The following is a 17877-nucleotide window of genomic DNA, read 5'->3' on the forward strand; positions in this document are numbered from 1 at the left end:
CGAAGTAGAATTTTTAAAATTCTCTTCTACTCCCTCACTGTCTCTATTTGCACCAAGCAAAACTCTTTTTTCTTTATGCAAGTCCTTCTCTTTAGTGCTCTTGTTTATACACAATGTCTACTAGTTTTTTTGTTTGTTTTCTGTTTATATTAATGAATGAGTGGCTAAGTTGCTTAGTGTCGGTAGACGGCGTAGGTTTAACTCAGCAGACTTTCAGATATCTTTCTCCAGCAGGATATTTTAGCACCTGGGCTCTACCTCACTGGGGAGAAGGGGTGGTATGTGTTGACTAGATGACTTTATTTTAGAATGTATTGATATTTAACTGGTATATAGACTGAGGCCATCCCAGTTACATGTACACATTACCTACCTCGCACCTGCAGTCAAGTCAAGGAGAGATTTTTGTTTGTTTGTCTTTTGACTGAGTAGGTCACTTTTCTTCTTTACAGCCCTATCCAACCCCATTCACCCCCTCACCTATGGCAGAGATCTGGACTTACCTCAAATCCCTGCTCCTTCATTCACTGAAGGACTTATCCTTAGAAAGTTAGCTGATACTCTTTAGAGGGCAGTTGTATTTTTATCCTGGGTTCCGTGCCTCTGCTGTCTTCTGCTTAGTGAAATGGACCAACCCAGCCACATAAACAAGGCCGAGTATCCTGACAACTCACCCCAGGTTCCTTCCATCTCTTTTTATTATTTTACCCTGGGCTTTGAGTTTCAGTGAATCATTCTTTATTTTTACCTTTTCCTGTGAATGTCTCAAGCTGATATTTTCCCTGCTCTTCTTTAGACTGATCCCATCTGCTTTCTGTCACGTGGAATTTTCCCAATATCTGTTCTGTTCAGGATAGTTTTCTTGTTTTCTAGCACTGTCCAGGATTTAGTTCATTTGTTTTCTTGCTCCCTCCTACTTCCACACACACCCCTACCGTAACATTTTGAAAGGTTTTGTAAGAGTTTGAGAAATACAAAAAGTGGCCTGCCATCTTGATTCAATCTCCTTCATTTCTTTTTCTGTCCATTCTAGACTATATTACACTAGGGAAGAATATGTTCTGTAGTCTTTACGGCATCAAGCATGACTCCAAATTCCCTGCTGATTTTCTATAAATACATAGTACTAATAAAAGTGATGTGGATTTAATTCATTTTTCCTTGTAATTACTTTGAGTTCTCTAGAATACATGGTGCTAAAAGGTGATATTTCTAATAAAACTTGTATTACCAAAAATTGAATTGTAAAACAATCTTTTTGTTATCAATAAAGTGATTAAAGTCTAGACCAATTTGGACACATAATATTGAAGATTTTACTTACAAAGTTTCACTCTAGTTATATGCATATTTTTACTGTTGTAAACAAAAAGGGATAAATTAATAGAACGAAACCAATAAAAAACAAACATTAACAAACATTAACATTCTCCTTTGCTCTTCCATCTACAAAATCAGAATCTTCTCAGTCTTCTACATAATCTTTGGCCTTGGCCTTACAGTTTTGCTTGAAAAATAGTTCACAATACCTTAAAGGTAAACAGAGCAGCCAGCCATTCAAGGAAAGGAGTTGTGAATGTTTAATCATTGGTTAAACATATTTTCTTGTACTTCTCTAATGTCAATATACAGTCACAATAGTATTAAAATCAATTATACTATAAATCACAATTCCCAATTAGTGATTTTTATTCTTTGTTATGAAAATTTTTGCCCTAAAAGGAATGCATATATTTGAATATTTAATTCAAATTGTACATACCTTGTCTAATCCAGTTTTATAAAATGAACAAATAGTGACCACTCCAGATCACTTTCACCAAACTACGTAACGTCAAAGCAGAATATTCATTTCTGTGAATCCTGTGTTCTCAGCACTTCATGGAGAGTTATTCAATATGCATCACTCTGGGAGCATACTCTCTTACTAATGCTTCATATATTAAAAAATGTCTATCTTCAAGCTTTTAATGAATGGCCATTAATCTATAGTAATTAAACATGGTTTTTGAAAAGTATTCCCAGTACAAATTCTTCCTTTACATAGCCGTTTTGGTTGATCCGTGTAGAAAATGTTACGAGTACATCTTTTTATCTTGTAATTGTTTCATTAGCACTACTTCACCACTTTTAATATTTAAGGCCTTAATGTCAGAAAGGAAGATTGATGTTACTGCTACTATTGAAATATTAGGTTTGGACTAGAGTGCACTGTAAAGTGACATGAAAAGTTCAAGGCATCTCAACCCTGACAGAATCTACTCATTATTTAATTAGGCTATGAGAGCTCTTAGCAGAAATTTCTGGCCTTATGTCAGAACCTTCCTGATCAAGAGGTACACATCATTGAAAGGTTCAGTCTGAACGATGCCTTATTGTACAAAGGTAACTCTGATATTTTGGAAATTATAGTACCTGACAGGTCATGAGTCCTAAGATAATTCCCTCATCCTTTCTGTTCCTTCTCTGCTATAACTCTACATCTTCTTATCTATTCTCCTAGTTATTTTCACCCTATAAATTTTATGGTAGGATTCATGTCTTAAATATATAATTTTCCTTTAAACCATACTTGCTTCTTGACTTGTGCCTATCCAATTAATGTAAAAGAGCCTTTTATATTGGTCTAAATTTACAGAAATATGCATTTCAGAGGATATTGCAACATAAGCATTTGTTTTTAAATGGGAAAATCTTAAGTTTGATAAATAGAGATTGCCTGGTTAAAGTGCATTTCCCAATAATGGTCACAAGGAACTGAGTTAGAAAGCACAGTTCATATTTTCATACATTTAGCCTTTTAAGTTTATTTTTTGTTGAAATAGCTAGATATGATATAAAATAATACTATTTTGCAAATGATCTAAAGAAATTCTAACACTCAGGTACAGTTAAGCACTTTTATCCCCAATTTTTTACAGATTTGCATTTCAGTTTAATCTTAAGAGGGCTTGAAATTGTGAGTAATCATAGCTCTAGTTCAGCATTTCAGGGAAGCTGGTTTGCACATCATCTTCAGGATTTCTGAGGCAGTGTATCTCAGAGTTCAACTCAGCATAAGCTCTGAAGTCTGACAGTTCTGCCTCAGAATCTTGTCTCTGCCACTTCCAAATGGGACCCACCACCTTACATAACCTCTCTAAGCCTCTGTTTCCTCGTGTGTAAAGTAGGCGTAAGGGGCACTTACTTTCTAAAGTTATTGTGACATGTAAATGAGATGTTACTTAGCATGGTGCCTGGCCCATAGTAAGTGTTCAATAAACATTCAGTATTATTACAACCTTAGACTCACTTGGTAAAATATGAACTAAGTAAACTGTCCTGGTTGCATTCCTAAGTCTGTTTCTTTAAGCTCATTATCTCCTTTAACTAGTGGCTACACAGGAAAAGATGACAGAGTCACGTGTTGCTCTGGGGTAGTGTGAAACACTTATTTTATTACAGAACGTCTTGATTTCTGTATTTAACCACACTTCCATTATAAAGTGTATATATATTGGCTTTGTGTGTGTGTGTGTGTCTTTGTGTTTACCTTGGGCTCCTATTGACTTCTCAAAACAAACCTTTTTGCCCAGGACACAGGAATGGATGAGGAGCTTAGTCCAGAACAATCATAGTACTTTCCTCTGGTCACAGGTTCTAAGGCAAAGATGGGGGCACATGGCCCTGTTAGTAGGATAAAAGTAAATCTCTGGGATTCCTTAAATTGTATATATTGCTATTATAATGATTTTCTCATAAAAATACAGACTATATTTTTTATGTCTATCTCACTCTAAATTTCCTCAGCTTTTATGATCAGTAACTTAAAATATATATTAAAAAATTTAAGTTTATGCATTAAGCATTAAATGTTAAGAGTTCTCCAGTGACAAATACAACCAATACATCATTCAACTTGCTTTAGGAAAAGAGGATTCAGTTATATTTCAAGGTTACTTGCATCTAATAAAATATCTAAACAGGTTTAGGAAAAGGACTTTTCTGATGAAATTAATATTTTATTTGGTCTAAAAATACTTGCCTAACAGGCGGAGCTAGCCAGAGGGGTTACTGAGTCAGACACTCAAACTCACTTAGGACTCCCTTTGAGCTCTCATTCTCTTCTACTGTAGTTGGGGCTGGCAGACTTAGTCACCTGCAGTCATTTCTGAGAGCTTTTTGGCCAGACATCTACAGCCCTTCTCTTTCTTCCCCTCATCAACAGTTTAAAGTATCCCAGGCATTTCCTGCTATTGAACTACCCAGATGACTTGCCTTTCAACCCTCATCCTTGCCTTAGATTATGGGGCTGGGTTGGTAAGCTTTTATGATTGGCCCAGTCTTGGTTATAAATGCCTCTAGCCTGGGGCTTGGGGTCTGTTACATAAGATAGGCAGGAGCATCAAGTATATTCTCAGACACACATACACACACAGCCAATAAAGAACTTACTCCATGTATATAAGTATGACACAAAACAGAAATCAGCCTATCATTTGCACAGGTGAAGAATTGAAGGCAAGAATACAGATGATATTTAGGATAATATTAATGTCTCCAATTTGGCTTGAATAGAGGGTGGAAGTAATAGAAAGTGAATTTTGGAGTTTAAACTGGGACTATGTCATGGAAAGGCCTGTTTATGAGTCTGAAAGATTGGGATATGTTTCTGAAAGCCATTGGCATTCTATGAGAACAGGCACTATAATAAGAGCTATGTTTCAGTGATTAGCTGGGATTTTAGTGGGGACAGCAGGAGGTAGAGTTTAGAGATGAAAAGATTTATAGAAGTTCACGGCAATAGATTCAGTAAAAAGTTAGAAGGTCATTGCAATAGATTCAGTGAAGGTTACTGAGGGTAATAACTGTGAGGGTGAAGACTGAAGATGCCGGAAATGATTGCGACGCTATCAGAGGACACTCAATAGGATCAGGTAGCTGTTTATATGAGGAGAGAAGCAATTGAGGGGTAGGAATAGGAGTAATGAAGATGACTCTAAGATTTCAAACCTGGGTAATTGAAAAGATTGAGCTACTTTTATAAAATAGGAAACATAAGAGGAGGAACTGGTTTACAAGGAAAAGAATAGTGAGGTGTTCTTTTGGCATATGGTATTTGAAGTTTAAGAGATGTCCAGGTGACAGTAAAATCATGGGGCTTGGAACTTCAAGGAATGATCAGCTGCTAGGCATGTGTGTGGAATCGTTTGTAGATAAGAGATAGTTCTATGATTACATATATATAATGTGTATGTGTGGAGGGAGGAGGGGTGTGTGTGTATAGAAAGAGAAAGAAGAGTATATTGTGGGAATAGATATGACGTGAGGAGACTATAAACCTCATTATGCAAATAATGGTTGATATATAATTGGGAAAATGTCAACTAGGTATGATAACTGTTTTCCAAAATCATAAGGGCTATTATTTGGAAGAGAAATAGAATTACAATCTAGCAGAGACTACAAGAGATTGTATTTTAATAGAGAAACTAAGATTCTATAATTCAAATTCAAAATCATCTAGTTATTAAGAATAATATTATGTTCACATATATAAGATGCCATAGATAAGATGCCAGCATCCACCAACGGCCAGATATTAGACTAGATAAACTTGCATTCGTTTCCAATGGCTGCTGCAACAAATTTGATGGCTTAAAACAACAGAAACATATTCTCTTTCACTTCCAGAGGCCTGAAGTCTGTACTCAGTTTCACTGGGCTGAAATGAAGGTGTCAGAAGGGCCATACTGCCTGCCGAGGTTCCAGGGGAAAATCTGTTGCTTGTCTCTTCCACCTTCTGTGGCTGCCGGTACTCAAAATCCTTAATCACATCTGCAGAGAATTTGTCATATAAGGTGACATTTACAGGTTCCAGAGATTAGGACCTGATATCTTTTCTGAGGCCACTTTTCAGCCTACTATAAGGCTCTTCTTCATATATAGCTTTACGTAAAGCAACTCCAGGAGGGGGTTACCATATTTTTAATTCCTCTTAGGCAGAATAGGAAAATAAGTCTTAAAGACACATTTTGGCACCCCAGCTAGTAGGCGTCAGAACTTCACTTCAAGCACAGTTTTGCCATTTTCAAAGGCTGAGGGTTTTTTTTATTGTGGCGCAACATGAAATTAAACTCTACTGTGAACATATATGCTTCCGTTTTCCGTTCATTGTAGTGATTCTGCACCAATTTGCCTCCATAATGAGCACACTTCTATAAATCTGAATGTGAAAAGAGGTGGCACTCACGTTAAATAGTACAGCAGCTCTAAGTAGTTGCCTCTCGCTGACCATTGTTGGAAGTCCTTGAAAACGTTTGTCAGTAGGCAGGCACTCAAGGTCTGAAGAGAGCTGACAAATAAAAATCTCTTCAACTGTGACTTTCTACCTGCCGTCGCTGCTGCTCCCGGAATCCAAGCATATTAGCCCGTTTTTTTTTGGCCTTCTCATAACCTCTGCTTCCCCTGTTGTCATCCGGAGTTTTTTTCTCAGGTCTGAGACAGCTATTTGGTATTTTATAACAGGCAACAATAATTTACAACCAGCATGGTTTTTGTTCATATAAATTTGTTATACACAGCACATCGTAAGTGCACCCCCAACCTGTACTTACAGAGTTCCTTTTGTTCCTCCCAGAGCCATCAGACGTGTTGTAGATGCAACCTCTCATTAATCCTTGCCGAGCAGCGTGTAGGTGTTATGATCCACAGTTTATAGATGTGGAACAAGCAAGAGTAGACTTGTGCTCACAGAGTTGAAAACCAGAGAAATCATCCCTCTCATACAGTATGTACCTGTGAAAAAGGAGGTCATTAGAAAGTGGCTACCTAAAGATGTGGGAAAGAACTCTGACAATATCAATTTAGGGAATGCTTGATTTGGTAAGTGGGAACCTGGGAATGAGCAGATCTTAATTCCAGATCTGTATTCGCATCTTTATAGAATTTTGTTTTTTGGGAGGGTTTTGTTTTTGTTTTTGTTTTAACCTCAAAAATGGTGACCATACCACAGAATCCTAGCTCCCATGAATGAACTGTGGAGATTAGTTTTAAATGTAGCCTCTTGCAAGGTGTCTGTAACCATCGTGTATATGATGGGACTGCCGAAAGGACAAGTGAACACCTGCTACCTTTCTAGTAGAAATATTTGGTTGCAAACATCAGGTACAATCGTGTAAGCAATATAGAATTCTTCCGCAGAGTAAAGAAAATTGTTTTTCCTCATTATTTATGGTTCCCATATACTTTTTGTTTCTCCTTAATAACCTAAAAGGTATAATATAGGGACCTTCCCAAAGGAATATTTTCACTAGCTAGATTGACTGTAAAGTCCTTCTTATGGCTCACTACAAAAGTCTCATCTTCTTCTCCTCCATTTTTTGTTTGTTTTTGTTATAGCCTATAAGTTTAGTTATACTTGGGTTGATCTTTTTTAGTTAAAACAAACAAAAACAAAAAGCAAAAAAGAACTTCTTTGGGAATAAAACAATTCCCTGTGTGCTTAGACATTCTTTTGTAGATAATACCAATTTCATTTAATTCAGTTCAATAAACAGTTACCAAATTGTTATGAGCCTAGTCATGGGGGTGGTGCTCCAGAAAAAACAAGGATAACAAAGAAACAAAGTTCCATAGTGACTTACATAGTTTGTATGTGTGTTTGTGTGTGTGTGTTTTGCGGGGCAGAACACAGGGATGAAAGTTAAAATTAGGGCAGAAATAAACTGTTAAGACAAAATAGGCTCAGTACTTTGAGAGAGATTCCAACAGACTGCTGTGGGTCACTAAGAGAACAAGAAATCATACAAAATCACATCCAAATGTGAGAATGGAAGGTTTTGTGCTAAAAGTATCATTTGGATCAGGCTTTGAAGGGTATGAAGCAAGGAAGAAATACAATCTAGAGGGAGGAAAATAGACATGGAGGAAGCAAGGTGTTTACCAGAAACAAGAAATGTATTTTGGCTGCTCTTTGGGTAGGATTACAGGATGGGCTGGGATAATCATTTGGGTCACATGGAGGACAGTCCTCAGTGCCAAATGTGGTATTCAAAGTTCCTTCTGTGTGCAGAGGAACTATGTAGAAGGTTTTCATACAAGGGAGATACTTGATGGAGTTAGACTTTAGAAATATTTATTTAGCGATGGCATGGGAAAAATTTGAAGCAGTACTAAAGTGGAGTCGGAGAACTGGCTAAGAGACACAGTAAGAAATAATGAGAAACCTGTTATAAGCAGTGAAAACGGGGACAGAAATGAGGGGGTAGATTCAAGAGCTGCTGTAAGAGTAGAATAAATAAGATGTAAGTAATTGGAAATAAAAGATGAATCCATTGGGTGGCCAAAGGTGACCTTGGATAATTAATAGGAAGACAGATTTGTAGAATGGGAGGAAGGCCATAAGATTACTTTTGAAAACCTCCTCCAATATATGTTTCGTTAAACATATTTTTTCTCTCACATTTTTTCCCAAGGCTACATTACATTTCCATGTTCACTTTATTAGTATTTTTGATTCAATGATAAAAATAATCAGCCTCTTGAATTGTCTGAATGATACAAGGAAACAGAAGACACAGTCTTGGTGCTCATGGAAATTATAACCTTTTTGAGGAAGATAAGGCACCAGGTGTGTGGCTTGGGGATGGACATCTGTTTGGGGATGGTGGGAGCATTCTTACTACTCTGTGAATATTTAATAATATAAAAGGTAGTGAATGCTAAGTACCAAATGTGTGTTATAGTCAGTAGTAGATACTGTAGACACTCAGAGGAGTGGAGATCATTTTATTAATTCAGTTAAGGAATTACTCTGATCAATGCTTCATGATAGGCTAGAAAGGTACAGTTTCTGCCTTTAAGACTTTTACTATTTAAGACTGACAGACATTGTAAAAAAATAAGTACAATAAAAAGTTAACAGGTACAAGAGAATCAGAAGAGTGGCTTAGTGACCAGTCATGTCTGGATGAGAAAAGGAGTTCCACAACATGTTTCTCTCTTCAAATTACACTTCTCTCTTCAAATTATACTTCTTTACTTTTCTTTTCTCTTTGGTTCATCTTTATCCATAAGAGTAGTTGAGTAGAGATAGTAACAAGTATAGAAAACATAAAGAAATGTTTAATTTTTCTCATATAAAAATTAATTTTTATTCATTTAAATAGCCTCTTTACCCTAAGATGAATGCATCTCCTATATGACCTTTAAGTTTCAATTTAGTGTGAGAATTTAACTAATGAATTAAAAATGATCCTCCATTCCTTAGATCATTCCAGTCACAATTTATTCCAGCTCCCTCCTTCATGTCCTGTGCAAACTTTAGCCTGCACTACTTGATATCAGGGACTCCATGTATCTATGTGAGTGTGAGTGTGTGTGTGTGTGTGTGTGTGTCCTTCCCCTTGTAACTAACACCATACATAGTGCTAGCACCTACATAGTAGGTGCTCAACAAATGTTTGTCAAATCAAAATGGAGTTTTTGTCTCCGTTTTGACTCAATCGCTTAATACTTAGAGGCATGTGGTGCTAATAGTGAAGATGGATTGGTTCATTCTGTTCAAGTACCACATAACCATTCACACACCATTGAATTTATTATTATTAAAGGATAATTTCGCTTCTGGGAATTGTGCCTATTGCAGACACATTTTACATATTCAGTCTTTTTTTATCATCACTAACCAGGTAAAGAGATTAAAATAAAAATGTTTTTCAAGTGTGCAATTGTACATAGACTTCATTTGGGAATGCTTATGTATTCAAAGAGAAAATATGTAAGTACTCCTATTGGACGTGCCCACACCCAGAACTACTCAGAAGTCATATGCCTTTTTTTAAAGACAAAAATATTAACATTCAGTTTCTGTACTACACTACCTACCCAAATGACTTGGAAAAGCTATCATTTCTTCCTTTTTATATCAGTGTAATAAAACATAATGGAATTCATTGAAAGCCCCATTTTACCCAATTTTACAACTTTTGGCCCATTGTAATACCTTCAATTTGTTTTATTTTACTTAATTTAAAGCTTTTACTATTGCTTTTAATTCATACACTTTAATAACTTAAAGCAGAGCTTTTGTGTTTTATTTTCTCAAATAACTTCCTTTTTGGACATGAAAATTTAATACTTAATGGCCTCTCAAATCTATTATAGAGAACTTTACAACAAAATTGCTTTGACGTATATTACCTCCTTTCTTATTATAGCCATGTAACTAGATATTGCTATTATTTCATTTTTAATAGGTAAAATACTGAGGCCTAAAGAAGCCAAGAGACTTGCTTGCAATTCACATGTTTGTAGGTACCATATGCAGAGCCAAAATTAGAATGAAAGTATTTGGATTCCTTAATCAGTGCTCTTAATATTCAAATGAACAAATATGCCATACTATTGCTAAATAGCACTTGATATTTATTCTGAATAATAATAATTTAACATTTTGAGTATTTATATGTGCCAGGCACATGCTAAGTACTTTACATATGTTGGCTTATTTGATCTTTGCTACAATTCTCAAATTTAAACATGAGAAAACAGGCCCAAAGAACATAAGTAACTTGCCCAAGCAAACACATCTTGTAAGCTGTTGAATGAGGATGCAAGCCCAGCCAGTCTGCACTGTGTTGCCTTAAGCATCATTCTCATTGCTGGCGTTTCAATGGTAGATTAAATGAAATAAATGTAAATTGATAATGTCTTCTAAGACTACACTTCCTATCAATAAACTTAGAAAATGTTATCTTTGAACCTTGTAATTCTGTGAAGTACTTTGGTAGAAATTGAATTTCTTTCCCCATTCTAAGAGATAATTTCTATGGTGACTCTTTAGTGTTTTGTATGTAATGTCAGATTAGGATTTTATAGCCTGGAAAATCTCTTCCTAATCATTATATCGTACAGAATTACAGAACATTATAACATAGATGAACATACGGGCCAACCCCCAAATTTTAACCAACAAGGACCAAATATTAGAGAGGTCACATTACCAGCACAAAGTACTTGCTTAAAATGACTAAGCCAAGCTCAAACCCAGAACTTCCAAAGATATTCCCACATTGAAGAAAAATGTGTACATAATAAATTAATATAATGTGTGTGTGGGGTGTGTGTGTGTGTGTGTGTGTGCTGACTTTTCTTTAAAAAAATAATTGTGGGGAGGCATGACTTAGGTAGCTGGCTTGAAGGTCTCCTAGGTATGGCTATAGTTCCCCCTTAAAGATGATCAACTCCTGGATGAAAATTCTAGTCTATTTAATAGCAAATACCCAAATGAAAAGTGGAAGATTTAATTGTTCAAATACTTGAAAGTTTCTAGGTGTACATATGTATTGGACACTTTTAAATAATTAACATATTTTTAAAGTTAAATCTTAAATAGGTATGAGATTTGCTTATTCACTCCTTTGTTGCTTCCTGTTTAATAATTAGTGATGAATTTCTTTATGTGATGGCAGAAAGCCCAGCTGTAAGACCACCAAATCCCATTTCATTTTCTTTTCTTCTACTAAGTATGATTGGTGATATCACTCACAGGGCAAAATGCTTTGGGGAAGATCATTTAGGCATATATTTGATTCTATTACCAGTTGAAGAGACACAGAGAAGTTTCTGACTGTCATGTTGTTCCAGTATATGCAGGACTTAGTGTTGTTTAAAATATCATTCATGTTGTGCTTACAGCATTTCAAGTGGCTTTGAATCATTGAATGCAATGATGTAAAATTAAAGTTTTAGATTATCCCTGGAAGCCTACAATTAGCAGACATCCACAAAAAAACTAGGCAACTAGAGTAAATCATTATTTGCTCTGAATTCATTTATTTTTCTTAAATTTCATATTATAAAAACATATAAATCATTTTATTGTTGTATTTTGTCCAAATTCAAATCCACTAAGTTATCAATAATGATTTAAAGTATGCTTAATCAAAGAGCAATAATACATAATATGTTATGCATTGTCAAAAATTCTGACATAAATCAAAAAGAGACTATTACTTACCCCTAATGAGCTATAGCGAGAACTGTCATATTATTCTGTACATTCAAAAGTGTAGGCAAGGGGCTGGCCCCATGGCCCAGTGGTCAAGTTAGAGCACTCCACTTCAGCAGCCCAGGGTTCACCTGTTCAGATCCTGGGCGTGGACCTACGCACTTCTCATAAAGCCATGCTGTGGCAACGTCCCACATAGAAGAACTAGAATGACCTACAGCTAGTATATACAACTATGTACTGGAGCTTTGGGGAGAAAAAGAAAAAGAAAAGAGGAAGATTGGCAACGGATGTTAGCTCAGGGCCAGTGTTCCTCACCAAAAAGCATACAGAAAAAAAAAATCTTTTTAAAGTGTAGACAAGATAAAGTTGAGCATTTTCTCTTAAGTCATTCTATAAACATCTGAACTTATTTAGTCTCCTAATTGGGAGTCTGCCTTGCCCAAAGATAGTTTATTAAAGAGGAGTATGTAGTGAAAAGTAAAAGTATATATTTGTTAATTCTTGTTAATATCTGTACCTATTTTAAGGTCTTTTAAAAAAAAAGAAGCTCTAACAATCATGGTAAATTCAGGTTCCCACTCTTTTATTTTTTATAGAGTTTAAAGTCTACAATGGGAGATATTCTAAAGGGCCCCTTGCGTTTTACACACTCAGTGTTATAAAATGCCATAAAATAGACCATATTTCTGACCATGCTCTGATGCATCTTATTTGACGTTCCAGGTGGGTGGAGGGTGGGAAGGGAGAGATATAGGTGATAAAAAGAGTGGCAAAGAAAATGGAGAAAGAATTGGGGGGAAAAAAAGCTAGTATGAGGAATTCACATAGGGCCCATTTGGTGTGACATGCATCTTAGCTTGTCTTCCAAGAAAATTATGGAGATCTTTGACCACACACATGCAGTCTCTTTCTCTGCACCATTTTGTCCTCACCCACTTATAGTTAAGTAGAGTAAGCCTGTGATCTTCACCGGAACAGAGAGCTCATCCTACTCATCTTTGCATCTTCTCTAGATCTTAGCACAGTGCTTGGCACATAGTGGTGCTCAATACATTTCCATTGACTAAACTGATTAATACCTTCTTCAAAGAAATCTTCCTTGATCTTCCATCTTACTCTATGAGAGCAATTCATTTCCATCGCATATTTGTTGCATTCTATTGTATTGTGGAGTTTCTGCATTTGTGTGTGTGTGTGTATTGAGAGAGGGAGAGGAGGCTTATTTTCATGAATAAATTGCAGTGCCATTGGGCATAATAACTCTATATTATTTATTTAGCTAATCCGTGGACTTTTTATAACTGTGTGTCCTCCATAGCCTATGTCATTAAGCACTTTTTTCCCCAGGGAATACAAACAGTATCAAGCATTTGCTTTGGTGGCACCTAATATCCTCCTTCCGTACTGTCTTCCATGCTGATGTTATTATTTTTCTGCCTAAGTATCTCTATCTAGTGCTCTATTCCCCTGCCTATTAACAGGAAGTGATTTCTCATCATTCATTTATCCTTAAATAAAATTGGTTTTCCCAGGTATTTGCAGTTTAATCCTTTAGTCATTATTGGGAATGTAAATTATAGATTCCCCTGTAGGGATTTCTCTTAAAGTAATGCAAAAGATTGACAGAAAGGGTAAAAAACATTTATTTATATCCTGTGTTGTATTAGGCTGGTGGGCATCATGCTAGCTTGGGATCACATTCAGCTGTAAAGATAATTAGATAAACAGATGCTGCACCTCCTCCATCACACTGACCTCTACATAGACATACATATAAACCTTTCAGCAAGCTTAAAAATCTCCAGAGATGGGCCTGAACATCTGTACCTTAAAAAAATGTGCAGATATACATTTACTTACAATATACTCTCATTGTTGAGAATCATTGTACCAAATCCTTTTGTATGATATTTCATTTAATCTCAAAATAACCCTATGAGGAAAGTACTACTACCCCATTTTACAGATAAGGAAATTGAGACTTAGAGGATCTAAGTATTTTGCTTAAGGTCACAAGACTATTTGCCGGGGAGCTAGAACTTGATTCCAGGTCAATATTATTGCCACTAAAAGCTGGTGCCACTAACAAACTGATCCTACAACTAACACCCCTCTAGTCAATGGAGAGGATGGTTGGTGACCAGGGTGGGTCTATCAGTTAGGGTCCCAGAAGAAAAAGAAGGTACATCTAATTGGGTAATTTGAGAAAAGTTGAATATTGACCGTTTACAACAGTGTGGCAAGTGCTCTCATGCCGGTTACAGTGGACATGGTTAACATCTGTAGGCCTGAAGATGTGAGCCTCAGTTTAATGGAATCTGGAGAGAGGGGAAGAGGGTGAGGGAAGTGAGAGGTTGGTGGAGAGAGCTGCCAGACAGGGCTGTGCCTCTTGGTCCAGGGATGCAACTAGATTACAAAAATCTTTGGGGGTTGGGGGAGCAAGGGTGTGGTCATGCCAGTCTTTGTCATTGACTGAATCCAGCTGGAAGCCAGAAGGCAAGGGAGCCTAAGGACATAGTTTGTGCCTGTCAGCCACTAGGACAGAGAGTGGAGAATGGATCCAGGTAAGTCAGCAAGGAGTTAGAGGTGCATGTTCTCCACCCCTATCCCTCAGATTCATGCCCAATCTCTCTTAGAATGAATGAAAATGGCAGAGGCTTAAAAAAACTGTTTGTTTTTGTTTTCTTTAATCCATGGTTGCAAATGCTTCTAAAATGTATTAGTGCATTTTCTTGCTAAGCATTCATAACTATCAGCATTTTTCTAGTTTTGCTGTATTGCAGACAAAGGAAGTATGAAATATTGGTTAAGATTTTCCCTGAAATAGGTAAATATTCTTTAAGGATTTGGGGATTTTTTGTTTGTTTTTGGTTAGGTTAATTCAGGTATAGTTTACATACGGAAAAATTTATCCTTTTTAGTTATGCAATTCCATTAGTTTTCACAAATGTATATAGTCCTATATACATAACTAACAGTACAGTCAAGATATAGAATACTTTCATTATTCCAAAAAGTTATAAAGCCTTTTTAAATCTTTAATCTCACTCAACTAAATATTTGGCATCAACTTTTGTTTCTTCTGATTTTTTTTTTTTAAGATTTTATTTTTTCCTTTTCCTCCCCAAAGCCCCCCAGTACATAGTTGTGTATTCTTCGTTGTGGGTTCTTCTAGTTGTGGCATGTGGGACGCTGCCTCAGCGTGGTCTGATGAGCAGTGCCATGTCCGCGCCCAGGATTCGAACCAACGAAACACTGGGCCGCCTGCAGCGGAGCGCGCGAACTTAACCACCCGGCCACGGGGCCAGCCCCTGTTTCTTCTGATTTTAAATAGGTAAATTTGTGATAACACCCAGCAGTGTGTTGCCCTTAGTAGGTGCTTTATGAAAAGTATTTTCTTTGGCTCGTTTCCCCGTCCTTCTGAATAATATAAACTACTCAGATTGATTATTAATGTATTTCTTATATATTAGTCTGAGAAAAGATTCATAATCTTGGCTACACATTGAAATCATCTGAATCTATTAAATGGCCCCATGACCAGGTAGATTTCAATAAGACAAGATGTCTGGAGTTAAGACCAAGCATCATTAATCTAAAGCTTTCTAGGTAATTCCCATTTGTGACTAAGGTTGAGACCCTATGAATTAGACCAGTTGTTCTCAACTCTGGCTGCAAGGTACAATCCCAGGGGCAATTGCTTTAAAATACTGATGCCTCTCCCCGCATTCTGATTTATATAACTGTTCATAACAGTCAACTACAAAAATAAATAAATAAATAAAATTTGGGTAACATATTTCTGAATGTTTGGCCTCCAGTTAATTAAGGTTTTATTATACTTCTGGGTATGTGATAGTATTCAATAAATGTTAAATGGAGGTCCTAATCCCACAGTAGAGTCAGGGAAAATAAAATATGCTCCCTCTTGGAAATCAACTGTTTGTGTATTTGAAATAATTATCTTGGCAAGCTATCACTTTCTGAAAATTGTCCTCCTAGGTAATTTACCTCAGATGGTAAGCCTTTTATTTTAAAAGAATACTGTATTCTAACTATATTTTTTCACTATAATGGTAGGTACATATATGTCTTAGAGCACTTTCATAATTCTCTCCAAGGAAATAGACAGGAAACAAGATTAAGAGACTGAGGATAAGATTTAAACCAGCCTCCCACTTGGAAGCATACATGATGCTATTGTACCTCCGGGCCTGGAGAATACTGCTGCTGTGTAAAATAGAGTAATGGTACTTTCCACTTTTATAATGGCAAACTATATGCACAAAGGACACTTAGTACCAATTGCTAGAACAGAAATGAACTGTCTAATTAGACAGTTACGGGACTAGCAAAATATTTACATATGATATCTTTTTCAGATTTCAGGAACTAGTAACTAAAATAACAAAAATCTTCTTTTTAGCGTAAATTTATCAGTGATCTGTTGTGGCAAAAATGCTCATTAAGCCAGCCTCCTGGACTTTATGATTCTAAATAATTAATCAACATGCTACATGTGTTAGTGTACACTAATGGCACGAGGTGTTGTATTTAATCCAGCAAATATAAACTAGTGAACAAACGGCACTTTTCTTACAATAAGTGCTCTTGGTTTAAAAATAGAAAATATAGAGTTTATTTAATTTGACATTCTAACCTCTTATTAAATCATTCTACTCCTTTTTTCCTTTTTAGGACCACCTCAGAAAATAGTGTCACCTAAACAAGAACATGAAGATAGGAAACATGACAAGGTCACAGATAAAGGAAGTGAAAGTGGGACTTCCTGTAATGAGCTCTCCACTTCCAGTTGTGACAGCCACTCAGAAGCGAGCACTCCCCAGGACAACCCACCCAATGCCCAGCAGGCAACAGCTCACCAACCTAACACCTTAACATTGGATCGCCCTTCCAAAAAAGCACCTGTGCAATGGATGCCCCCACCAGACAAACGCAGAAACAGTGAACTCTTTCAGACGCTCATCAGCAAGTCCCGGGAAACAAATCTTTCAAAAAAGAAAGTCTGTGAGAAGCTAAGTGTGGAAGAAGAAATGAAAAAGTGTATTCAGGATTTTAAAAAAATCCACATTCCAGATTATTTTCCAGAGCGCAAACGCCAGTGGCAGTCTGAACTGTTACAAAAGTATGGGTTATAGTAATTAGCACATTCCTGCAGTATTTCGATGACATTCAATGTTTACTACTGTGTCACCACCTGACTGTGTCCTAACAATGGTCAGTGTGATTTCTTGCTGCTCTTCCTTTTTGTGAACAGTGGATGTGGGACAGTATTTTCTTTCATCCTTTTTTGTTGTTGTTTTTAGAAAAATGACTAAAAAGAAGAAAACCAATAAATGTTGAATCAAAATGGTATATCTGATCAAACCATTTTTGCAAGAATGAAAGTAAAATGTGCATGATCAAGAAACTTAGAATCTTGATTTTTGAACTGTGGTCAACTGGATATGTTTGTCATTTTGTAACTCACCAAAAACAAATCATCATATCACTCCAATTAAAATGACAATATGGATGAAGCAACATCAAGTAAAATGTTAAATGATGGTTTGGGGACCCAAATCTCAAACTGTTTAAATGTTAATGCAATAAAACAAGTATTATTTTTGCATGAGCACAATGTTACAAATAACACAAGACATAGGGAAGATCTGTTTGTTGCTTGAGAAGAAAAATAATTACAAAAAAATAAAGAAAAAATATGTTTCAGGCGAAACCTATAAATGTAAGCTGTCTAGGAGACTGAATTTCCTTTGTTCTGGATCTGTGATTTTTTTGTGTATGTATATGGTATTCTGTGTGTTAAGACGGTGTAAATATGCCTTATACTGTTGTGTTATGGCACTGACATTCATCTATTA

At 36.2% G+C, this 17877-nt stretch overlaps 1 protein-coding gene across 1 annotated transcript in view; it reads left to right on the forward strand.

The window, feature by feature from the left end:
• LOC124232996 (BTB/POZ domain-containing protein KCTD8-like) overlaps positions 1-17527 on the forward strand; it is a 250652-nt gene extending 233125 nt beyond the window's left edge. Inside the window, exon 2 of the mRNA XM_046649991.1 lies at positions 16694-17527. Coding sequence (XP_046505947.1) covers positions 16694-17154 — 461 coding nt within the window. The 3' untranslated portion in view covers positions 17155-17527. The remainder of the gene's footprint in view (positions 1-16693) is intronic.
• Positions 17528-17877: the final 350 nt, after the last annotated feature.

The sequence above is a fragment of the Equus quagga genome, unplaced genomic scaffold (assembly GCF_021613505.1).
Source record: "Equus quagga isolate Etosha38 unplaced genomic scaffold, UCLA_HA_Equagga_1.0 146_RagTag, whole genome shotgun sequence".
NCBI classification, from domain to species: Eukaryota; Metazoa; Chordata; class Mammalia; order Perissodactyla; family Equidae; genus Equus; species Equus quagga.